The 25,624-nt window shown below is 41.1% G+C and overlaps 1 protein-coding gene across 4 annotated transcripts in view; it reads left to right on the top strand.

Moving 5' to 3' along the window:
* LOC109866845 (chromodomain-helicase-DNA-binding protein 2) overlaps window positions 1–21,678 on the top strand; it is a 39,956-nt gene extending 18,278 nt beyond the window's left edge. For 2 of the 4 annotated variants that reach the window (XM_020455708.2, XM_031801909.1), the window contains 33 exons: window positions 1,526–1,636; window positions 2,328–2,477; window positions 2,589–2,722; window positions 2,977–3,202; window positions 3,302–3,402; window positions 3,546–3,587; window positions 3,703–3,884; window positions 4,034–4,158; window positions 4,347–4,563; window positions 4,664–4,753; window positions 4,923–5,113; window positions 5,249–5,437; window positions 5,570–5,729; window positions 5,962–6,114; window positions 6,778–6,849; window positions 7,278–7,427; window positions 7,654–7,802; window positions 11,370–11,466; window positions 11,622–11,714; window positions 11,836–12,009; window positions 12,563–12,741; window positions 12,828–13,009; window positions 13,104–13,242; window positions 14,141–14,291; window positions 14,407–14,523; window positions 14,706–14,828; window positions 15,008–15,139; window positions 15,370–15,483; window positions 17,393–17,571; window positions 17,749–17,848; window positions 18,913–19,117; window positions 19,254–19,512; window positions 19,669–21,678. In XM_020455708.2, the coding sequence (XP_020311297.1) occupies window positions 1,526–1,636; window positions 2,328–2,477; window positions 2,589–2,722; window positions 2,977–3,202; window positions 3,302–3,402; window positions 3,546–3,587; window positions 3,703–3,884; window positions 4,034–4,158; window positions 4,347–4,563; window positions 4,664–4,753; window positions 4,923–5,113; window positions 5,249–5,437; window positions 5,570–5,729; window positions 5,962–6,114; window positions 6,778–6,849; window positions 7,278–7,427; window positions 7,654–7,802; window positions 11,370–11,466; window positions 11,622–11,714; window positions 11,836–12,009; window positions 12,563–12,741; window positions 12,828–13,009; window positions 13,104–13,242; window positions 14,141–14,291; window positions 14,407–14,523; window positions 14,706–14,828; window positions 15,008–15,139; window positions 15,370–15,483; window positions 17,393–17,571; window positions 17,749–17,848; window positions 18,913–19,117; window positions 19,254–19,512; window positions 19,669–19,960 (4,978 nt within the window). In that variant the 3' untranslated portion in view covers window positions 19,961–21,678. The remainder of the gene's footprint in view (window positions 1–1,525; window positions 1,637–2,327; window positions 2,478–2,588; window positions 2,723–2,976; window positions 3,203–3,301; window positions 3,403–3,545; window positions 3,588–3,702; window positions 3,885–4,033; window positions 4,159–4,346; window positions 4,564–4,663; window positions 4,754–4,922; window positions 5,114–5,248; window positions 5,438–5,569; window positions 5,730–5,961; window positions 6,115–6,777; window positions 6,850–7,277; window positions 7,428–7,653; window positions 7,803–11,369; window positions 11,467–11,621; window positions 11,715–11,835; window positions 12,010–12,562; window positions 12,742–12,827; window positions 13,010–13,103; window positions 13,243–14,140; window positions 14,292–14,406; window positions 14,524–14,705; window positions 14,829–15,007; window positions 15,140–15,369; window positions 15,484–17,392; window positions 17,572–17,748; window positions 17,849–18,912; window positions 19,118–19,253; window positions 19,513–19,668) is intronic. The other 2 variants (XM_031801911.1, XM_031801910.1) reach the window with 2 other exon arrangements.
* The last annotated feature ends 3,946 nt before the right edge of the window (window positions 21,679–25,624 follow it).

Below are 25,624 nucleotides of genomic sequence, written 5' to 3'. Positions count from 1 at the left end.
CTTGGAGAAGCCTAATTTAGGGACTAAACGGTCATGTGGAATTTGACTGTCTTCATGACTCGTGACCGCCAGTGTGGCAGTAATACGGTCACCGCAACAGCCCAACCTGTCCCCGACTAAAACAAATCTTGGTCAACCAAAAGTTGTCTGTTCTTTCGACCAATTGATTGGTCTAAGTTTTTAAACATTAACAGTATTTTTCCGAATATAGACACACCCTATGTGTTTTCATAAAATCAACTATATATGCATTGAGCTTGTCTGATGCTTTAAGCTCATTGTTTGATAAAATAAGACACAAATGACTCAAGTGGGAGACAGAGATCAACCAGAAGAACAAAAAACTTAAGCTTTCCCGACCATCCTCCTCCCACTCCTACTGGCTTTTGCAGATTCTGCCGTTACGCTCCTGAAATTGCCGGTAATAAGCTACACGAGGAGTCTGTAAACTTGTGGAATGCCAATTTATCTTACCATTTTTACTGATCTGTGTGCCAGTTATGGTTTTCATATGCACATTTTCCTGGAGCAGTTACATTTAATTTATAATAACATCTTCGTATCCAAAGATTCTATCCATATAGATCAAATTCTATCCAAGTAATGAAAATAATACGAACCTAAAAAGTAACTTCTATTGCCAACTATGTAAAACCAGCCAATAAAGCCAACAAATAAAAACATTGCAGCCTGCATGTAGAAAATATCCAGATTTAAAAAACAATTATCATATAAATCACAGTGGCTATGCATGGCCTGCCTGCAACCAACTTTAAACAACTAATAACTTGGGTCCAGCCTGAATCTCCTTGCAACAGCCAGTGAGCTCGGGACAGACACAGCTATAGGCTATTTGTGCAAGGGATAAGAAGTAATCAGGTAGGCATGCCTATTTTCTGAAGTTTACACTGGATCAGAGCATGACATTTTTCAATTTTTCATGCTGAGTGGTTATCTAAAGGCAGGGGCGCCACTGGTTTTCGAAGTGGGGGGGACAACAAATTCCCGACCCTTCAGAGGCGTCCGCATCCCCGCAGCCTCCGCAATGGAATAGTTCACTGAGATGGGTGTGAATACGACGGGTGTCTCGTGTGCCATAAAATAATAGTGTGTGTGTGTGTATATTTTCTACTGCTCAACAAAACATTTTTTTTTGTTGATCAACAGCCTGTTGACCAAACAATCGAACAGTCGAATAATTGGTCACACCTAATTAGTATCCCATGACTATTTGGATGTAAGTGCATGCCATTTATTTAGTTGTATCGTTCAATTCAGTGGTGTTTGTATTTGTCATTATGTTGGCAAATCATTTTCTGTGCTGTCAGTATTGTGTCCTTTCTATTTTCATGCGTTTGTGCTCGTCTAACGTGGGTCATTAGGAGTTCCAGCCAGACTGAGGTGGTCTTCAGAACTTTAGTTTGTTTAGATATCTCATCAAACCTGGCTAACCAGATCACCCTAAGCCAGGTGTAGACCCATAATAAGCCCAAAGGGTGAACCTGTGGTATTTCTGTGTTGTAAGAAATGCCTGGAAGAGTGATGACTCGGAGGAGGAGCAGGAGGAGGATGATGCCAGCAGTGCAGACAGTGAGCAGGAAGAGAAAGTTAGATCCAGACGACTTCCTGCTAGAAGGTAAGGATGTAGTGAAGACTGGTCTTCAGACAACTAATCTGTACACTTTCATTTCCATTGTGTGAAATCAGAAACTAGCTATATTAGTGTTTTTGGGGGGGATTTCAAAGTACTGTATGGCTGGGCTTCTTTTTAGCCTTCAGTCACTAACAAAATATGAAATCTGTAAATTCAAATCTGATAATTGTGAAACTTTCTATGTATTTATTACTGAGCATTTAATGTTGTATCAACTATGATATGCATTCTACGATTCTATATTGCTGTGAATATTTTAATTTAGACTCAGAAGAATGACGACAATATACTTGGTCAAAATCCCAAAGTCAACCAAAATTATTTTCTGATGAAAGCTCGCTAACATACCAGCTACATGGCCCAAAAATCGGGCGATGTCTTATTAGTGTTTTTGCAGTGTCACTTTTGTGGGTTGACTTTATGATTTCCCCCAATTGAGCACTTAGTGCTCTAAAGGCATTTAATGAAGACGTTCACCTGTAACCTTATCACCAATATTATTCATATTGCTGAGGTCGGAGGTTTAGAAGCTGTCTCAAGGCCATTGTTGTGAGTAAGGTTGTTAGGAGGGATTATAGTCCGCTAGAGCTGTTAGTGGAAAAACTAGTAAGTAGGGTGTCTTGCAGAGTGGTTAGAAGTGGGATTCATGTGTGTATTTGACTCAATATTTTAGACCACAGACCAAATCATCTACAGTCAAAAAACAGCAGCCTCCAAAGGGAAGGAAAACCAGGAAACAAGAGTCATCTGTGGAGGAAGATGATGACGATGATGAAGATACCCCAAAGAGACAAACCCGGCGAAGGGTGGCGGCCAAAGTCAGGTATGTCATTGTTTCACTAGTTCAATCTGAAATATGAAGGAAAGTGTTGCTGTTCCACATTGCTTCTGTCACATTACTTTGCATTACATGCGCTGTGTTGGTTTGTTCCAGTTACAAGGAGGACCTGAATGACTTTGAGACAGATTCTGACGACCTGATAGAGATGGAGGGAGCTGAGGTGGAGCCGGAAGATGACAGCGAGACCATTGAGAAGATCATGGACACCAGAACAGGCAAAAAAGGAGGTGATGCATCCTCACTTGGTATCTTATTGTCGGTATCTCACCTGTATTGTGTTAACCCATCTAGTTAGACATTGCCAGCAGGTGTTGAAAGAGAAGGCAAAAAATCTTGTGGCTCACAGAAGAGGTGATGATATTACCCTGATAGACGAGACATGTTTACTAGAGGCTGCTGCCTGGTTAGGAATTTAAACTGTGAATAAAAATCAGATATTGAAAATATTTATGTCAGAATTTTGTGCGTGTATCTATTATAGCCTGTGGGGCTTCCACTACCCAGTATGCTGTGGAGGAAAACGGGGACCCCGGAGCAGACTTTGACTCTGAGAAGGATGAAGGAGAGACCCATTACCTGATCAAGTGGAAAGGCTGGTCCTATATCCACAACACCTGGGAGAGCATCGACTCCCTCACTCAACAGAAGGTCAAGGGACTGAAGAAACTAGAGAACTTCAAGAAGAAAAACAATGAGCTCAATGCTTGGTGAGGGTTTGTTTTGTACACATAGCTACACACCACTGACGTTTTACCTTTCAATGTTGATGAGTTCTGTTACTTACTGACACTGATTGTCTTCCAAAGGTTGAACAAAGCATCCCCCGAGGATTCAGAATACTACAACTGCCAACAAGAGCTAACCACTGACTTAAATAAGCAGTTCCAAATTTTGGAAAGAGTCATTGGTAAAAAAAAAAAAACTAAACTCCTTTTGAAATTAGTCTTCATTGACTTGCAGCAATGGTTCAACAATTACATTAGATTTGTTTGACAAAGTGTGATTATTACAAGACTTAACCTCTTGCTTATCAAAAATATTTATTTTCAGCGACTAAAATAGGGAAGACACAGGGACCATCTGATTTCCCTTGTAAGTTCCTCATATCCTCAACATATCATGATCATATCTTCATCATTATCATACTCAGCACATTTTGATTCTGAAAAGCACTTCAACTAAAGATGTTGTTTTCACTGTGTATCAGCTCACAGCCACAAGAATGCGTCGTCGTCCAATGAGCCGGAGTACCTGTGTAAGTGGATGGGCCTGCCTTATTCAGAGTGCAGCTGGGAGGATGGAGCTCTGCTGGGGAAGAAGTTCCAGCACTGTATAGACAGCTTCACCAACAGGAACTCCAGCAAAACAGTCCCCTCCAAAGACTGCAAAGTGAGTGAGGAAAGTGTCCTAACTAGATGGATTGCACATGGTATCCTATCACAAATGTTTTATTTAAAGTTGACTATCAGCTAGAACACAAGCGCTACAGCTATAGTCATTTTAGAACAGTGCAGTGATTTCCTTACTCTTAATTTCAGGTGCTGAAACAGAGACCCAGATTTGTTGCACTGAAGAACCAGCCATTGTACATTGGGGATGAGAACCTGCTGCTGAGAGATTACCAACTAGATGGACTGAACTGGCTGGCTCACTCCTGGTGCAGGTACACGTCAAGTCACGAGGAATGCTGTATTGAGAAACTGATTATTATGGTTTGGAACATCACATTCAAGTGGTTATACTGATGCTTTACTGAGGTGTACTGTCAATTACCTGCCATTTAGATAGTTTCAATGTCATTTTTGTAAAAACACAAATGTACACTAAGACTCCATGGTCGGTGTTTTTCAGGTGCAATAGTGTGATCCTGGCTGATGAGATGGGTCTGGGGAAAACCATCCAGACCATCTCATTCCTTTCCTACCTGTTCCACCAGCACCAGCTGTATGGGCCCTCTCTGGTGGTGGTGCCCTTGTCCACCCTCACCTCCTGGCAGAGAGAGTTTGACACCTGGGCCCCCGACATGAACGTGGTGGTCTACCTGGGAGATGTGATGAGCAGGAAATCGGTATGGAAATCTGCTCTTTACAGAACTCTAAAGAAGCGTTTTGATCTTGTGCCCAACCAAAAATAAATGTTCCCCAATGCTTTGCTTTTGTGTTGGACAGATCCGTGACTATGAGTGGGTATGCCATCAGACGAAGAGAATAAAGTTCAATGCACTTATAACCACGTATGAAATTCTACTGAAAGACAAGGTAAGGCATCAGTATTGATTGGAAGTATTTTCATACAGATATGTTTAGAAATGAGCTTGGATTTGTACTTGCCAAAATAGTACACACTTTTATTTTCATGGAAATAAAAAGTGAATTCTTTGATTGAATGCAACTCTCCGTTGACTCTATTGGTGTGATCTGTCCATAGGCAGTGTTGGGGAACATAAACTGGGCCTTCCTGGGTGTGGACGAAGCTCACAGGCTAAAGAATGATGACTCCCTGTTGTACAAAACCCTGATCGAGTTCCGGTCCAACCACAGACTTCTAATCACAGGGACACCACTGCAGAACTCTCTCAAAGAGCTGTGGTCCCTTCTGCACTTCCTCATGCCTGACAAGTATGTACTTATTTTATTATTAAATACATCAGATAAACTTTGGCAAATTCTGACTTTGAGAAGAACAGCCTATACATTTATATTAATTTACAGTCATCTAATCCCAATCCAATTGTACTTTTCCCCCTCCTGAAGGTTTGAGAATTGGGAAGATTTTGAAAGCGACCATGGTAAAGGGACTGACAATGGCTACCAGAGCCTCCACAAAGTCCTTGAGCCCTTCCTCCTGAGGCGTGTCAAGAAGGATGTGGAGAAATCCCTGCCTGCCAAGGTAGAACAGATCCTCCGTGTGGACATGTCCGCCGTGCAGAAGCAGTACTACAAGTATGTTCCCTCATATGTAGCTTTTCTCTCTATCAATGTTTGCCAGTCTGGACAGATGATTTGAGCAGTATCTAAACGGTCTTACTCCTTGTCATTGAAGTTAACTGGTGATGTGTTTTGTGATTGTTTCAGGTGGATTCTGACCAGGAACTTCAGAGCCTTGCAGAAAGGCACCCGAGGCAGCTCCTCTGGTTTCCTCAACATCGTCATGGAGCTGAAGAAGTGCACTAACCATGGTTTCCTCATCAGGCAGCCCGAGGAGGAGTGTGACACTCAACAGGAACACCTGCAGGTAGGACCAGCAATAAGAGCTCAGCTCAACGCATTAAAAGGTGTGTTATGTGAATTAGTCTTTACCTTGCAAATGATATGACTGTGAACTTATTATCTCCTCTGTTTTTGCTGTTTTGAATTTTAAGAAATACATAGATTAAAATAGCATGATTCCATGCAACCCACACTAATGTATTGGTTTGTTTAGCGGTGGAGAACAGATTTGACCTCTTACCTTCTGTGAATCTCAGGCATTGGTGAGGGGCAGTGGGAAGCTGGTGCTACTAGACAAGCTGCTGACCAGACTTCGGGAGAGGGGCAACCGAGTCCTCATCTTCTCTCAGATGGTGCGGATGTTGGACATTCTGGCTGAGTACCTGGCCCTGAAGCGCTACCCATTCCAGGTAGGGTATAACACAGCCCAGGGGATGGCAATGCAGGTCCAAACCTTCAGTAGTCTTCCTCCTGTTGTTCTTGTATTTAGTATGACATCTCCTTGTTAGTTATTTTACATCTCCATTATATGTTTTGTTTATTCCATGTGTAACTCTGTGTTGTTGTATATGTCAAACTGCTATGATTTATCTTGGCCAGGTTGCAGTTGCAAATGAGAACTTGTTCTCAACTAGCCTACCTGGTTAAATAAAGGTGAAATAAATAAAAATGTTATTCCATATTTATTATATTGACTTAGTGAAGGCGTTAACAGTAGAGGAGCTGTTGAGATATTGGAGCAGTGTTGGTGTCAACTCTGGTGTTAACCAGCTCATGTGTTAGTTTTGCAGCATACATGCACTGGCAGACTGATAGTGTATATGGTTATTTTTATCCTCAAGTTATTTTTGATGGGGACTGGCTAGTCCCCAAAGCCAGAGTGCCCACTGTCTTCATGCTGGGCTTTAGCATGGTTAAATCACTGTAGACATAGCTCTATTGCTCTCTGACAATATGCTGCTTGCCTGATGGATCGTATAATGGCATGTATAGCTGAGCGTTGCTCAGTGGCATCTTAGGGCGGAGGGAGTTTCGGCAAGGTTTGAGGTCTCTCTCCTTCCCTCTCTTCTCAGCGCCTGGACGGTTCCATAAAGGGAGAAATACGAAAACAGGCACTTGACCACTTTAATGCTGAAGGCTCTGAGGTATGTAATCGGAACTATGTGATTTTTTAGCTGTTGCAGATTGGAGGGGTGGATAATTTCAGTGTTTGTCAGCTCTGTATCTGCGTCAGGGCTTAGTTGTTATGTTTCAGTTACTCTGTGAATGATTATGCGCAAGGAGATGTATATATCGTCAAGATTACCATATTGATACTAGAATCTCATTTTCTTTGAATGTTAGGATTTTCCACGTCGAAGTTATAATATTCTGTTAAGAGAACTTTTCTTTAAGAAGTGATAACAACATATATAATTACCCATACAATTAAAGCCACACTAACAATTATCACGCTTGACATGTTTTTCAACTTCAAGCATTTAATCCCTTTGCGATGTTCATCAGGTTGGCTGTGATGCACTATGTAAGGTGGTTAGTTTTTTTAATATAATAATTTCTCCTCTCTGTCCAGGACTTCTGTTTCCTGCTGTCCACCAGGGCTGGAGGGCTGGGGATCAACCTGGCATCTGCAGACACTGTGGTCATCTTTGACTCTGACTGGAATCCTCAGAACGACCTGCAGGCTCAGGCCAGGGCTCACAGGATTGGTCAGAAGAAACAGGTAACCACAACTAGACCCATAGTGATTAATTAGTATGGAGGGCAGGCTTGGCTAAGCACAAGCTGACTTGATTCTGCTATCTTGAGCAGAGTCGTCATGGAAATGTTCTTTGCCAACTTTCCAAGTAAGACACAAGCATATCGCTACGCCTGCAATAACATCTGCTATATATGTGAATGTGACCAATTAACATTTGATTGAAATATCTCCTTGTCTCAATGAACAGGTGAATATCTATCGCCTGGTCACAAAGGGATCTGTGGAGGAAGACATTATTGAGCGAGCCAAGAAGAAGATGGTTTTGGACCATCTTGTCATTCAGAGAATGGACACCACTGGTCGAACTGTACTGGATAACAACTCTGGAAATTCAAAGTAAGAAACTTTAACATGGAATCTGTTAGTCTGGATATAGCTTTATGTTTGACGAGTAACTTCTGAAAACATGAGATTCCTCATATTCTTAACCTCTCTGGTACAAGTGGGCATCCCACCTCGAAAACGGCCAGTGAGATTGCAGGGCGCCAAATTCAAAACAACAGAAATCCCATAATTAAAATTCCTCAAACATACAAGTATTATACACCATTTTAAAGAAACTTCTTGTAAATCCAACCACAGTGTCCGATTTCAAAAAGGCTTTACTGAGAAAGCACACCATGCGATTGTTAGGTCAGCACCTAGTCACAGAGAACCATTTTCCGGCCAAGGAGAGGGCTCACAAAAGTCAAATGGCGATTAAATTAATCACTAACCTTTGATCTTCATCAGATGGCAGTCATAGGACTTCATGTTACACAATACATGTATGTTTTGTTCGATAAAGTTCATATTTATATCCAAAAATCGCAGTTTACATTGGCGCATTATGTTCAGAAATGCATAGTCTCAAACAAACATCCGGTGAAAGTGCAGAAAGCCACATCAAATTACAGAAATACTCATCATAAACATTGATAAATGATACAACACAGTGTTAAACATATGAATAAAGAAACTTCTCCTTAACTTCTCTAGGATAGGGGGCAGCATTCAGAATTATGGTTGAAAGCATGCCCAAATTCAACTGCCTGCTACTCATCCCCAGAAGATAAGATGTGGATTTGGATAGAAACCACTGACGTTTCTAAAACTGTTTGATTCATGTCTGAGTATTACAGAACTTATTTGGCAGGCGAAAGCCAGAGGACCATTCAGATTTTCTTTTTTGAGGTCACTCTCTTTTCAATGGGATTTAATTGGGAATCCAGAATTCTAAGGGACCTTCTTGTAGTTCCTACCGCTTCCACTGGATGTCAACAGTCTTTAAAAATTTGTTGAGATTTTTCCTTTGAGAAATGAAGAAGTAACACTATTCAGAATGATGCTCGAGGGAAGTGTACTCTTTGTTAGAGGCACATGATCTGAACGCACACTCCACTTTGTTTTCCTCCGGTATTGAACACAGATCATCCCGTCTTCAATTTCATTATTTATGTTAAAAAATACCTAAAGTTGTATTACAAAAGTAGTGTTAAATGTTTGGACCATGCTTACAGGTAACTTTTGAGATATTTTGTAGTCACGTTGCGCAAGTTGTAACTGGTGTTTTTCTGGATCAAACGCACCAAATAAATGGACATTTTGGATATATATCGACAGAATTAATCGAACAAAAGGACCATTTGTGATGTTTATGGGACATATTGGAGTGCCAACAGAATAAGCTCGTGAATTATATATTATATAACAGAAGGCATTTATTATATATTCTTATTTCTGCGTTTTGTGTCGCGCCTGCAGGGTTGAAATATGCTTTTCTTTCTTTGTTTACTGGGGTGCTATCCTCAGATAATAGCATCGTTTGCTTTCGCCATAAAGCATTTTTGAAATCTGACACGTTGGCTGTATTCACAGCAAGTGTAGCTTTAATTTGGTATATTGAATGTGTGATTTCATCAAAGTTACATTTTATAGTAATTTATTTGAATTTGGCGCTCTGCATTTTCACTGGATGTTGGCCAGGTGGGACGCTACCGTCCCACATATCCTAGAGAGGTTAATGCAACCGCTGTGTCAGATTTCAAAAAGGCTTTACGGCGAAAGCATACTTTGCGATTATGTTAGGTCAGCACCTAGCCACAGAAACCCATACAGCCATTTTCCAGCCAAGGAGAGGGCTCACAAAAGTCAGAAATAGCATTAAAATGAATCACTTACCTTTGATCTTCATCTGGTGGCACTCACATCTCTCCATGTTAGACAATACATGTTCATTTTGTTCGATAATGTCTCTCTTTATGACCAAAAACCTCCTTTTTTGTTTGAGCTTTTTGTCCAGTAATCTGAATGCTTAACCTCTCTAGGGTATGTGGGACGCTAGAGTCCCACCTGGCCAACATCAAGTGAGATTGCAAAGCTCCAAATTCAAATATAGAAATATTCATTATAAAAATGTAGAAAACAAAACATATATTTTACATAGGTTTAAAGATGAACTTCTTGTGAATCCAACCACGGTGTCAGATTTTTAAAATGCTTTATGGCGAAAGCATACCTTACAATTATTTGAGAACATAGCCCAGCAGACAAATCATTACAAACAGTAACCAGCGTAGTAGAAGTGTTACACAAGTCAGAAATAGAGATAATATTAATCCCTTACCTTTGATGATCTTCATATGGTTGCACTCAGAAGACATTAATTTACTCAATAAATGTTCCTTTTGTTTGATAGTCTTCTTAGTTTTGTTTGTGCGTTTTCTTCAGTAATCCACAGACTCAAATGCAGACAAAAAATCCAAATTGTATCCGTGAAGTTCATAGAAACATGTCAAACGATGTTTATATTCAATCCTCAGGTTGTTTTTTTAGCCTAAATAATCGATCATATTTCAACCGGACAATAACGTCGTCAATATAAACGGTAAACAAGAAAGGCACTCTCTCGGTATCACGCATGTAAAAGCTCTGACACGGCAAGGTCCCACTCATTCCGACTGCTCTTACTCCCTATTTTTTCAGAATACAAGCCTGAAACTATTTCTAAAGACTGTTGACATCTAGTGGAAGGCATAGGAACTGCAATTTGAGTCCTAAGTCAATGGATACTGTAATGGCATTGAATAGAAAACTACACAAAACAAAACAAAAAAATCCTGAATGGATTTTTCTCAGGTTTTCGCCTGCCAAATCAGTCCTGTTATACTTAGACACTATTTTAACAGTTTTGGAAAGTTTAGTGTTTTCTATCCAAATCTACCAGTTATATGCATATCATATCTTCTGGGCCCGAGTAGCAGGCAGTTTAATTTGGGCATGCTTTTCATCCAAAATTCTGAATTCTGCCCCCTACCCTAGAGAAGTTAAGGAGCGTGCGCTATGTCCAGTCGAAAGGTTAAAAGAAATGTACAATAAAAGTTAGTACAAACATGCCAAACGATGTTTAAAATCAAACCTCCAGTTGTTTTTGTCATAAGTAATCAATAATATTTAAACCGGACAAAAGCTTTGTCAATAGACAAAGAGAAACAAGAAAGGTGAGTTCCCCATCAGGAGCATGGCTGAGGTCTGGAAATTTCCACTGGCCACTGATTGAAAGTGCTGTATCTCCCAAATTTTTCAGAGTAAAATCTGAAACGATGCCTAAAGACTGGCCACATGTAGAAGAAGCCATAGAGCTTGTGAACTGGGTCCTAAGTCTGTGTATGGTGGATAGGCTTTCAATGGAAAAACAGCCTTTCAAAATAATAGTACTTCCTGTCTGCCATATCAGTTCTGTTATACTTACAGACATTATTTTAACAGTTTTGGAAAGTTTAGTGTTTTCTATCTAATTATATGCATATCCTAGCTTCTGGGCCTGAGTAGCAGGCAGTTTATTTTGGGCACGCTTTTCATCCAAAATTCCCGAATGCTGCCCCCTACCCTAGAGAAGTTGACAACCTCAACTTCTTTTCACAGTTCCAACCCATTCAACAAAGATGAGTTGACTGCCATCCTGAAGTTTGGAGCTGAAGATCTGTTCAAAGAGGCAGAAGGAGAGGAGACTGAACCTACGGTACATAGACACATTTCTATTGATTATGTGCTTTGAAAAGTGTTGAAACCGGTAATTCGTAAGAGTATTAATGACAGATTTTGATACTTCCATATTTGCCAAATGTCTGTGTTATTTGTAATTTACCTTGTGCTGTTCTCTTTTGGCCCTCGCAGGAGATGGATATCGATGAGATCTTGCGGTTGGCTGAAACCAGAGAAAGCGACCACGGATCCAGTGCCACAGATGAGCTTCTCTCTCAGTTCAAGGTACCTAGAAGTTGATCCAACTCTGAGCCTGATTTGAACCAAATCTGCAGGGATACCTTTAGCTACTACACTAGCCACTCTACTCCCAGTCTGACAGTACATGTGTTCTGTGTTCCTCCAGGTGGCCAACTTCTCCAACATGGAGGAGAGTGCTCCAGACCTGGTGGAGCGGACGGTACCTGACTGGGATGACATCATCCCTGAGGACCAGAGGCGGAAGCTGGAGGAGGAGCAGAAGCAGAAGGAGATGGAGGACATCTACATGCTGCCCAGGAGCAGGAGCTCCAACAAGAGGGTAAGCAGGAGAGAACACATACACACACATCTCACGTTAGGTCTTCTCTCTAGAGCAGGAGCACGATGTGACTGCTACATGGTGCAACACAGTTGGCTGTGTGTGTGTGAGTGAAGGGGCTTTCCTAGTGTGCTGCTGAGCTGTGTACTCTACTGATCTCAGTCAGGGGGATATGATGGGGTGGTCATGAGTAATGAGGTTTTTACTGCCTGCCTCGGTGTAGGTGATTCCACTGTGTGTGAATCTACCGCATAAGAAGCTTCCATTAATAAATCATTAGGTTTTATTTCAGTGGGTCTTTCTATCACACAGATAATATCCTCTCCTGTTGAAGATCTAAATGCATGGAAGAGTCATCTCGAAATGATTCAATATGGAGATAAATTATCATTATTGATGATTAGATTTGATCATGATTTTATTTCTTATTATTGTAAAAGCGCATAATTTAAGCATTTAGAAGAATCCTTAACACAAAAGGGAACTTGGCAACTACATTCAGTAGGAATTAGGTTTAGCTTGTTGTGTCTGAAGGTTGTCTTGTGTCTTGCAGCCCCAGGCTAACGACAGTGACAGTGACATTGGCTCCAAGCTGAAGCACCGTTCCTCAGGCTCTGAGAGCGAGACGGACGACAGCGGCGATGACAAGAAGCCAAAGAGGAGAGGCAGGCCCAAAGCCCGCAAGAACAACGTGGAGGGTTTTACTGATGCAGAGATCCGCAGGTACAGTATGTAGGTGTCTTTATACATTAAACCAAATGGTTTCTCAAAGTTTCATTAAATAGTTAAGGTTAATGTTTTACTCTTTCCTTTATCAGGTTCATCAAGGCTTACAAGAAATTTGCAGCTCCGCTTGAAAGGCTGGAGTGCATTGCCCGGGACTCTGAGCTGGTGGAAAAATCCCAGGCAGACCTGAAGAGACTGGGAGAGCTGATCCACAACAGCTGTGTGATGGCTGTCCAAGAGCACGAAGAGCACCTCAGAGAGAACCCCAGTGAAGGTGTGACATTCTGACTGTCTGCATGACTCAGTTTTTGGGGGAATTATGGCTAACAAGTGTGTTGTTTTTACTCATGTATACCCTGTTCCTTTAGCCAAAGGTCCTGGGAAGCGCAGAGGTATAAACATCAAAATCTCAGGAGTGCAGGTCAATGCCAAGTCCATCATTCAGCATGAGGAGGAGTTTGAGCCATTGCACAAAGTTGTGCCAGCTAATCCTGCTGAGAGAAACAAGTAAGATACCATTGCAGGTATATCTGAGGCATGTGAATCATTTTATCAGATGAATATGCAGAGAAAATAAATATTCCTATACGGGTTGAAAATGGGAGATTTGGACACTAAGTGAGTAAATCGAAACAGTGGCTGTACAGTAACATGCTATACATGACGACAGAGCGTAGGGTCTTCGCTTCACAGCTCTGTATGGGTTTTGACTGACAGCCGTTCTGAACTTGAGCCTCTACGTGCAACTTGAACTTGAATTTGCCTATTGCGATTTTGTAATAGATTTTGAATTTCGTAAACAACAGTAATTATGTGATGGGGGGGTTTTAGGGCTGTGTTCAAAACAATTAGAAGTGTGCTTCTCTAGTTCATCAACGGCACAGCTAGGAGAGCTCCATTTAAAAAAAACGTTTCTTTGAGTCATAAAAGTGCATTGAAATTACATAGGAACTGTGAGAGGTGTGTGGCTACTTGGAGACACCAGTTTGATCTCTCATTCAAACCATGTCTTATGTTGCAACTACCTCAAATTTTCTAAGAAAATTCTTACCACGTTACTGACTATTTTCAGATTTCGTTATCAACAAATACGTCTAATACAGTAAATGTAAAATCCACAAAAAAACAGTGTAGTGTTTGGATTGTCAGGTGAACTGTTGTCTGTACCTCTAGTCTAATAATTTACCATAATCTCCTAACTGTTCCCTTTTTAATTTCTACCATGGTTATGCATTTCCATATTTTTTCCTGTTAAAAACATTTCAATGTATCCCTATCCATATAGGCCAATTCCCACGACTGTAAAGAGTTAAAGTTGTAACAACTGATGCAGACACCAGAGCATTATCTTGATGGGCAGCAGTAGCAGAGGGTTTGACCACCTCTCCTCCTCTTCCTGCCATAGGTTCCAACTGACTTGCAGAGTGAAGGTGCCGCACTTTGACGTGGACTGGGATCTGCAGGATGACACTCAACTGTTGCTGGGAGTCTATGAGCATGGCTACGGCAACTGGGATCTGATGAAGACCGATCCGGATCTCAAACTTGCAGACAAGGTAACCATCAGAATGTCAGAATCAAATATTTCTCAGATAGCTGTGGAACTCAGTAAAGCGGTGTGGGTGCATTTTATTCTTCTGGTAACAAATTGTATTAAAATCTGTATTCCAGATTATCCCCGATGACCCAGATAAGAAACCCCAAGGGAAGCAGTTGCAGGGCAGAGTGGACTATCTTCTGAAGACATTGAAGAAAGAAGTGGAGAGTAAAGAAGTCACTAAGGATGAGGTAAGCAAAGACCTCGCTGCTCTGTTTATCAGGACCATAGGGAATGGTAATGCCTATGCATCTGAACCCCTTGGATTATCTATATGCAAATCCATTCAATAATGCTCTTCCTTACATTCTGTCTGGTATTGGTCTCTTCACAATAGAGCACATATCCCCTTGGCTGATCATATCCCCCCCAGGTCAAAGTGAAGCAGAGGAAGCCTCGGGTGAAGAAAGAGAACAAGGCCCCTAAAGATGAGCAGGGAAATTACATTTCCTCCCCTCGCCTGTCAGACAACCCCTCCGAGGAAGGGGAGGTGAGGGTAAGTCACCTCGAAAGACCCAGCGCAACCTGCCTATAAAACCCACCTGCCTTTTTACAGGGGAATTTCCTGTTGGTTACAGAATACCGGGATAGAGAACACAATGGCAACATGATGCAGTCTTTGTAATCCACCAGAACTGGTTTACTTATTTACCTTTCTGCTCTTTATTTAACCAGGATGACGGGACAGAAAAAACTCCCTCAAAGAAGAGACAGAAGAAAAAGGATAACAAAGAGAACAAAGAAAAACAGGGAACTCCTAAAAAAGAGGTGGAAAAAGACAAACGTCCCAAGACAAAAAAAGAAAAGGTACTTTAGCAGTCGTGAACTTTATGCATTGTGCTGCGGTAGTATACAATTTCACACCCACTAACCTTTCCTGTGTCTGAACAAATGGGGAACTTTTGTTAGATGGGTGGATGAACAGATTAGGTTATCAGATTGTTCTTGGACCAGCAGGTTGAAGTGTTGCTGTGCAGGTGTTTGTGTGAAGATCTGTGTTGCCCTGCTGAGTGGTGTCTGTTGTTTGTCTGTTTCAGGCTAAAGGAGCCAAAGGGAAGAAGCCCCAGGGGCCGGTCCACATTACTGCTGGAAGTGACCCTGTTCCCATCGGAGAGGATGACGACGAGCTGGACCAGGAGACCTTCAGCATTGTGAGTTATTACACCATGTCCCTACTGACGTGGACAGGATAAGGATATATTATTCACTACATACAAGACTAATGTAGGTGTTAATAACATTTTACATTTAACTTCTCATGACTCTCAAACCCGCACGCGGGAGCGTAACCATAGCCTCAAACTAATTAGCATAACGCAGCGGACATAAATCTTCCTAGAAAATCTTCCTATTCATGAAAATCACAAATGAAATATATTGAGACGCAGCTTAGCCTTTTGTTAATCACACTGTCATCTCAGATTTTCAAAATATGCTTTACAGCCAACGCTAGACAAGCATTTGTGTAAGTTTATCATGGCATAATGCTATGGCTAGGCTCTGCTACCAGCAGGCCACATTTTCCCGAAAATAAGAAAAGCAATCAAATTAAATAATTGACCTTTGAAGAGCTTTGGATGTTTTCACTCAGGAGACTCCCAGTTAGATAGCATATGTTCCTTTTTTCCAAAAATATTATTTTTGTAGGCGAAATAGCTCAGTTTGTTCTTCACGTTTGGCTGAGAAATCGACCGGAAAATGCAGTCACTACAAAGCTGAACTTTTTTCCAAATTAGCTCCATAATAACGACAGAAACATGGCAAACGTTGTTTAGAATCAATCCTCAAGGTGTTTTTCACATATCTATTTGATAATATATCCGTCGGGACAATTGGTTTCTCATAAGAAGCGATTGGAAAACTGGCTACTTGTGTACTTTACACAAGATTTTCTGCGGGAGCCATCATGTGACCACTTGCTAAATGTGGTCCCTTACGGCTATTCTTCAACATAAATGCGTAAAAAGACGTCACAATGCAGTAGACACCTTGGGGAATACGTAGAAAACGTAAGCTCATTCGTAGCTCATTCACAGCCATATAAGGAGTCATTGGCATGAGGCGGTTTCAAAAAATGCGGCACTTCCTGATTGGATTTTTATCTGGGTTTCGCCTGTAACATCAGTTCTGTTGCACTCACAGACGATATCTTTGCAGTTTTGGAAACGTCAGTGTTTTCTATCCAAAGCTGTCAATTATATGCATAGTCGAGCATCTTTTCGTGACAAAATATCTTGTTTAAAACGGAAACGTTTTTTATCCAAAATGAAAATACTGCCCCTAGAGTCGCAACAGGTTTTAAGCAATAAGGCCCGGAGTGGGTGTGGTTATATGACCACAACTAAGGGCTGTTCTTAGCAGTGTTATATTGGCCATAAAACACAAACCCCCGAGGTGCCTTGTTGCTATTATAAACTGGTTACCAATGTAATTAGAACAGTAAACAATTCGTTTTACGTCATAATGTTGGTTAATTGTCTCTCATACCATGGCTTTCAGGAGCCAAACTAGTCATTTAGCAGACGCTTTTATCCAAGAGCAACTTATAAGAGCAATTACACACAACAGATTTTTCACCTAGTCGGCTTGGGGATTCGAACAAGTGACCTTTCAGTTTCTGGCCCAACACTCTGAATCGCTAGGCTACCTGCCGCCAACCATAAGCCATTTAACGTGTCAAGCATAATGGAGGTGCCGTTACAAATGTAAGATCTTCATTTGATCACTCTTTTGTTGTTGAGAATTGTTCTGCACAGCAGGAAATGCAAACTTGTAGTGTGTTTTAGTTTTTATAAGGCTTCTAAAGTTTGTAATTTCAACTTTGAAATCTGACTTGATTTGCCCTCACAAAATGTTTAAATCCCTACAAAAATGTCCATTAATTATAATTCACATAATAATTCACATTTACTGTTGCTGCAGGATTATTGTCCTGCTGTAGCAAACTGGATCAAATTCAGATCCTACATCTGTACAGCAGAGGATAATTGAAACATATGGATCATTTTTGACTAAGAGCTCACTTTTACTTTGCTGAGTAAACTGTGTGTGTCTGTCCAGTGTAAGGAGCGCATGAGGCCGGTGAAGAAGGCTCTGAAGCAGCTGGATAAGCCTGACGAAGGCCTGTCTGTTCAGGAGCAGCTCCAACACACACGCACCTGCCTGCTGAAGATAGGAGACCGCATCACTGAGTGCCTTAAAGCCTACAGCGACTCAGAGCATGTCAAAACATGGCGTCGGTAAGCCCTCATTCAACCACAAGATGGTTGTTTGCATTCAAGGTTTGATTATGAAACCTGTTCCGTGGTCATTTAGGTCAGTCTTATGTTTTTCATTCTGATACCATTTGAGTTTCATTAAAATCGTTCTCCATATTAAGGGTAACTCTTACTAAGATGTCTCTCTTTGTTTGGCAGGAATCTCTGGATTTTTGTGTCCAAGTTCACAGAGTTCGGGGCGAGGAAGCTTCACAAGCTGTACAAGATGGCTCAGAAGAAGCGGTCTCAGGAGGAGGAGGTGATCTCTTTTCTCCCAGTATCAAAACTAGTGCTGAGTGATAGACCGATCGTTTGCTTTTTTCCGGTTATTAAACAACTAATTGCCCAGCAGCGGTTCAATTATTTGAATTCCATTATTTTTTTGTGAGCCTAAATATTCAACCTAGTTTAGCGCAGAAATGTGGTAATCAACTGCAGTGGCCGTAATCATTGAGACATTTTTTTCCCAGCTCGTAGACAGATCAGACAGAAAGAGGCGAAGCCAGAGTGTTACACTCTCGCCAAATCTGTCCAAAATAAACCCAATGCGTTTCTGTGGGCTTATTTTGGACCTGAACTTTTAGCCTGCCTTTCGGATGACGACTAGCATTATTAGGGCATAGACATGAGCATCTCGTCATTGTATACAGATCTCTGGACAGATACACTTTTACACCCGCTACGTTAGATTCACACAGAACGCATGTGAGCACAATGTACACAACATAACGACAAGAGGGACAGAGACACTTTGAAGAAATAGTGAAACTATTTTGCCAAAACAGCTCTGCGGCATGAGCAGGCTACTTATATAGGATTACTAAAGACTGTTCAGTATTGGGAGTGCACAACATTAGATGGCCTGGCTGGCTGACTGTTAGTGCCTGAGATGAGATGATTACTTTTTAAGGAATGAAAAAGAGTAGTCATCAAATAAAAACGAAATAATATACACAACTGACATTTTTTTATTATTTCATAGTAATTTTCTGTTTTTCTATTGATGTCTATACAATGTGGACCTGATGGAGACAATGGAGTATCTTCTATGTTTTGCCAATTGAGTGTTTGCAATTTTTTGCTTTAGAATTTCCATTAAAATGTCTAAAATGATTATACCGTCATTATTTCATAATACATTTTTTTATGTTTATTGAAACTGAAAACCATGATTACTTTTTAAGAATCACAATGTCCTCAAAAAGCATTAATCGCTCAGCACTAATCAAAACTTTCAGGTTTTTGTAACAAGTACAGTCAGCCAATCATTTATCTGATCTTTTTGCTCGGTCCTCTGCTTAACCCTTCCATTGTCCTTTTCAGAAGGAGCATAAAAAAAGGGGGGATGACCCGTCAGGCAAGAAGAAGTCTTTCAGAGCAGAGGCGTCTAGTTCCAGTCGAGACTCCACCGGCACCCAGCCATCGTCTAAGTCTCATCCAGGCTTGCCTCGCCCCTCTCCCACATCCCCCCAAGGTCACCACAGAGAAGGCTATAACAAATCCAACAACAGACACTTTGGAAATGATGGTAAGAGCTGTTTATTTGGTCTTATCAAATCTGAAGTATACAATTCTACAACTTGGCAGCAATTGTGAGGATTTCTCATTTTAGAAATGAGCACAACATATCTCATGGCCCACTGTATTTTATCTCATGATGACAGATCGAGGAGATTGGCAGAGAGATCGTAAATACAACTACCCTGGAAATAGCAATCAATCCTGGCAAGGCGAGCGACATCATCCATATGACGCCCATCGGTATAAGGACCATCACTATGGCGACCGTCATCCACGTGAAGACTCCTACCGCAGTAGCTGTAGTAGTTACCGTAGCGGCAGCAGCAACTCCCCGCGGAAGAGGCCATATGACCAGTATGACAACGACCAGGATCACAGGGACCGCCGGGCCTATTATGACAGGTGAGAAACACTCACAATTAGGCCTCATCTTTTCAAACCCAATGTCTAGATTATGTATTTGTCAGTATTGGAATGTAATGCTAAAACCATAAGTGTTGTGGTAGCTTGTAGCTCTGTAGTCGTAAGCTTTGTAAGACATCATCCCTCTCACTTCAGACATCCAGACGCCAAGCGTAGACGCGGCGATGACTTCCGTCCTCCCCAAGACTTCAGGAGTGGAGGAGGCCATCCCCAGGACTTCAGGGGGAGGATGCTGGAGCAAAGGGGGCCAACAGGGCAAGAACACTTCACCCGGCCCTATCCAGACAACAAACCCCCTCCCCTGCTGGACCCACGCTCCCCACAGGCTCAGAAATCCCCCCAGGACTCACACTCGCCGAACGCAGAGCGGACTGCAGAGCGTAAAGCAGCAGGGGCTGATTTAAACTGGAACAACAGGAAGACATGAGGCCTGTCACTGAATGGAAAGGTGTTGTCCAGGTGAGGAACACAGTGGTGCTGCTGAAGGACATGTCTGGGCTGGCTAGACTCACTGTTTCGCTTGGCCAGACAACCTCAGTCAGAAACGGAATTGACAAATACTCTGTTTACCAGCAAACACCAAACTCTCCACATCCCTCCCCCTGGTGTGATTGTGGTAACGATCTGTGTCTGTGCCCATGTAGAAAAGTGTTCAACATTATGGAATATGTATCACACTAAGCAATGTTTTTGTTGTTGAAATGACAGATAATCAGTCAGTGTTAGTGCTGAGTCTGTAGAATTGCCTATGGATAGTTAGTCCTATGGACTATTATGTGGGGAAAAAATTTATGACTGATCTGGAAACATTGAAGTGTCTGAAGTATTTAGCCTTTTAAATGTTAGCGGTATGGGATTATTCCCAAATTTAATTTTTTTGAGTTTAGCTTTATGCCATTATAATAAAAGTCATGTTTATTCATCTTGACCTGGTTATGAAACTATCATAATTTCATAGAGATGCCCATCCTTTCCCGAATCAAAATTAGTGCATCCTTCTGTCTAAATTGAAGACGAATAGTAAGTTAGTCACACCAGTACCTAGTTCTCAGAATTGCTATTTAAAGTGTTTTAATGAGCATTTGTCATTAGTGTTGATAATCATTCTTCTGTAAAGACATTCATTGCCATTGTCTTTTTTTTTGTTTATGATAACTTATTAGTGGGTCAGTGATTAAGGACCTAATGAGAAGGACATGTTTATAAACATTATTTAAGGTAATTCGTTGTGCAAAGCTTCTGAAGAACACTGACTGTTAAAGCTATCCCTAACCACGTTTATTTGTAGGTGTGCAAAGAATTTGCCATTTAAACCATATTTCTCTCTATCCTATGTATGAAAGGTACTTTTGCATCTTACATTGCACAATTAGTACTGCACTCTACTGGCTTAGTCAACCCGTAAAAGTATTGCGCTATGTTTGAGAAGAATCTGGAAATCATTTTTTCATTTTCTATAGTTATGTGACAGCAGTGTAACCACTGATCGATTTTCTAATGTACACTTGAGTGTTTACGGATGTGGTTGATGACGAGCTGTTATTGGTCATTCTGTTTTAGTGCCAAACCAGAGACTGGCCCTGCTGTGGTTCTTATGATTTCTGGTGTGCTTCTCCATTTGTGCCTTATTTCTGTGTATATTTTCATACTGTATATCCTACTGGACACATGTCAATTCAATGTAATTTCATTGAAATGACATGGAAACAACTGATTTAACCAGTGTGTGTGCCCAGTGGGATGGGTTATGGACATGTACTGTACTCTTCTACAGAGATGATGCAGTATTAAACAGTCATTTCTTGAGATTGTTCTCAATGGATGATTGTGTAAGGTGGCATGCTTGTTAAGCGAAGACTGGTGGTGGGAACAAAATGATATTGTTTGTCATGTTCTTCTGCAACTCCCCAAAAGATCTTGGGAAAAATGATTTACACAGATGAATCAGTGTTATGTCCTCTGTGGGCATATCTGATAGAAGGAATAGCCAACCGACACCACCTTCCTTTTCTCCACGCTACAGTCCCTGGAGTTGTTTTTGAAAACAAGCCTAAATAATTTATATTTGTGAGAAAGCCACTCCACGTGAAATATACTGTCAATATGTTTCTAGACATATGTATTAAACTTTGCTACATTATAAAACATATGTTCACTGTTGTTTTTTCATCCAGTATAGTCTAAGACCTAAAGGCGTCCATCCGCATGCTTCACATCTGGGACAGTTCTTGCCTATATTATGACAAGTTTGTGTATGTATGTCCAGTTGAAGTCGGATGTTTACATACACTTAGGTTGGAGTCATTAACTCATTTTTCAACTACTCCACAAATGTCTTGTTAACAAACTGTAGTTTTGGCAAGTCTGTTAGGACAACTACTTTGTGCATGACATGTAATTTTTCCAACAATGTTTACAGATTATTTCACATTCACTGTATCACAATTCCAGTGGGTCAGAAATGTACATACACTAAGTCGACTGACTTTAAACAGCTTGGGAAAAAGCCAGAAAATGGTCATGGCTTTAGAAGCTTCTGATAGGCTAATTGACAATATTTGAGTCAATTGGAGGTGTACCTAAGGATTGATTTCAAGGCCTACCTTTGAATTCAGTGCCTCATTGCTTGACATCATGGGAAAATCAGCCAAGACTTCAGAAAAAAGATTTGTAGACCTCCACAAGTCTGGTTCATCCTTGGGAGAAATTTCCAAACACCTGAAGGTACCACGTTCATCCGTACAAACAATAGTAGGCAAGTATAAACACAATGGGACCTCGCATCTGTCATACCGCTCAGGAAGGAGACGCATTCTCTCCTTGAAATGAACGTACTTTGGTGCGAAACGTGCAAATCAATCCCAAACAGCAGCAAAGGAGCTTGTGAAAATGCTGGAGGAAACGGGTACAAAAGTATCTATATCCACAGTTAAACGAGGCCTATATCGCCATAACCTGAAAGGCTGCGCAGCAAGGAAGAATCCACTGCTCCAAAACCGCCATAAAAAAGCCAGACTATGGTTTGCAGCTACACAAAAGTACAAAGATCATAATTTTTGGAGAAATGTCCTCTGTTCTGATGAAACAAAAATAGCTGTTTGGCCATATTGACCATTATGTTTGGAGGAAGAAGGGGGAGGCTTGCAAGCAGAAGAACACCTTCCCAAACGTGAAGCACGTCGGTGGCTACATCCTGTTGTGGGGGTGCTTTACTGCAGAAGGGACTGGTGTACTTCACAAAATAGATGGCATCATGAGGGGAAAATTAAGTGGATATATTGAAGAAACATCTCAAGACATCAGTTAAAGCTTGGTCGCAAATGGGTCTTCCAAATGGACAATGACCCCAAGCACACTTCCAAAGTTTTGGCAAAATGGCTTAAGGACAGCAAAGTCAAGGTATTGGAGTTGCCATCACAAAGCCCTGACCTCAATCCTATGGAAATTTTGTGGGCAGAACTGAAAAAGCGTGTACGAGCAAGGAGGCTGACAAACCTGACTCAGTTACACCAGCTCTGTCAGGAGGAATGGGCCAAAATTCACCCAACTTATTGTGGGAAGCTTGTGGAGGGCTACCTGACACGTTTGACCCAGTTAAACAATTTAAAGGCAATGCTACCAAATATTAATTGAGTGTATGTAAACTTCTGACCCACTGAGAATGTGATGAAAGAAATAAAAGATGAAATAAATCATTCTCTCTACTATTATTCTGACATTTCACATTCTTAAAATAACGTGGTGATCCTAACTGACCTAAGACGGAATTTTTACTCGGATTAAATGTCAGGAATTGTGAAACTGAGTTTAAATGTATTTGGCTAAGGTGTATGTAAACTTCCGACTGCAACTGTGTGTACCAGTCAACATTTTGGACACCTACTCATTCAATAGTTTATTTATTTTCTCTATTTACTACATTGTAGAATAATAGCAAAGACAGCACTATGAAATAACAAATATGAAATGATGTAACAAAAAAGTATTAAGCAAATCTAAATATATTTTATATTTGAGAATCTTCAAGGTAGCCACCCTTTGCCTTGACAGCTTTGCCCACTTGTGGCATTCTCTCAACCAGCTTCACCTGGAATGCTTTTCCAACAATCTTGAAGTTCCCACATATGCTTTTCCTTCACTCTGCTGTCCAACTCATCCCAAACTATCTCAATTGGGTTGAGGTGATTGTGAAGGGCAGGTCATCTGATACAGCACTCCATCACTCTCCTTGGTCATATAGCCCTTACACAGCTTGTTGTGTTGGGTCATTGTCCTATTGAAAAACAAAAACACTGAGCACAAACCAGATGGGATGGAGTATCGCTGTAGAATGCTGTGGTAGCCATGCTGGTTGAGTGTGCCTGGAATTCTAAATAAATCACTGACACAGTGTCACCAGAAAAGCACCATCACAGATGCTTCACGATGGGAACCACACATGCAGAGATCATCCGTTCACCTACTCTGCATCTCACAAACACATCTCAAATTTGGACTCATCAGACCAAAGGACAGATTTTGACCAGTCTATTGTCCGTTGCTCGTGTTTCTTGGCCCAAGCAAGTCTCTTCTTATTATTGGTGTCCTTTAGTAGTGGTTTCTTTGCAGCAATTCAACTATGAAGGCCTGATTCACACAGTGTCCTCTGAACAGTTGATGTTGAGATGTGTGAACTCTGTGAAGCATTTATTTGCTGCTCCAGTTTCAACTTCCACCTGACTGTGCTGCTGCTCCAGTTTCAACTGTTCTCCCTTATTATTATTCGACCATGCTGGTCATTTATGAACATTTGAACATCTTGGCCATGTTATGTTATAATCTCCACCCGGCACAGCCAGAAGAGGACTGGCCACCCCACAGCCTGATTCCTCTCTAGGTTTCTTCCTAGGTATTGGCCTTTCTAGGGAGTTTTTCCTAGCCACCGTGCTTCTACACCTGCATTGCTTGCTGTTTGGGGTTTTAGGCTGGGTTTCTGTACAGCACTTTGAGATATCAGCTGATGTACGAAGGGCTATATAAATAAATTTGATTTGATTTGATTTGGGCTGCAATCTGAGGTGCAGTTAACTCTAATGAGGTAACTCTAGGTCTTCCTTTCCTGTGGCAGTCCTCATGAGAGCCAGTTTCATCATAGCGCTTGATGGTTTTTGTGACTGCAGTTGAAGAACCTAAGTTCCTGAAATGTTCCGGATTGACTGACCTTCATGTCGTATAGTAATGAGGGACTGTCGTTTCTGTGTTTATTTGAGATGTTCTTGCCATGATACGGACTTGGTCTTTTACCAAATAGGGCTATCTTATGTATACCAGCCCTACCTTGTCACAACACAACTGATTGGCTCAAATGCATTAAAAAAGGAAAGAAATTCCACAAATTCACCTTTAACAAGGCACACCTGTTAATTGAAATGAATTCCAGGTGACTACCTCATGAAGCTGGTTGAGAGAGTATTTTGATTTGTTTAACACTTTTTTCCATGTATTATTCCATATGTGTTATTTCATAGTTTTGATTTTACAATGTAGAAAATAGTCAAAAGAAAGAAAAACACTGGAATGAGAGTGTCCAAACTTCTGACTGATACTGTGTGTGTGTGTGTGTGTGTGTATATATATAATATATATATATATATATATATACACACACACAGTATCAGTATATATATATTCGTTTTGGCCTCAGACTAGGGTTTTTTCGGCTGTTCGTGCACACAAACAATTTCTTGAGGCAAACCGAATTTCGGTAGCTGAAGTCAACGTTGGTCTATAGTAGGAATTCTTCAATTAAGTGTTGTCATTGAGATAGATGACTCGTTTTCATGCACATGTTTAACGTGAGAAATACTGCACCAAACATTTTAATGTAAGATTGCGCAACAAATTTCTTGAGTCATCTTAGATTGACTATTTTGAGTAAGTCTATACCGACTATTGCGTCTCAAGACAGACAAACTGCTATTGACACTTTTCATGGTTTTCAAGCGAAGGTCTTTTAAGGGAATTATGCGAGCGCACTTGTTCCGTTCACCTAGCCGAGTTCGGCTAGGCGCCAGACGAACCAAAGCATGCGGAAGCCTTAACAGTCTGACAC

The sequence above is a fragment of the Oncorhynchus kisutch genome, linkage group LG22 (assembly GCF_002021735.2).
Source record: "Oncorhynchus kisutch isolate 150728-3 linkage group LG22, Okis_V2, whole genome shotgun sequence".
Taxonomy (NCBI): domain Eukaryota; kingdom Metazoa; phylum Chordata; class Actinopteri; order Salmoniformes; family Salmonidae; genus Oncorhynchus; species Oncorhynchus kisutch.
The sequence above is the reverse complement of the archived record's forward strand: the minus strand, read 5'-3'. Positions and strand labels throughout refer to the sequence as shown.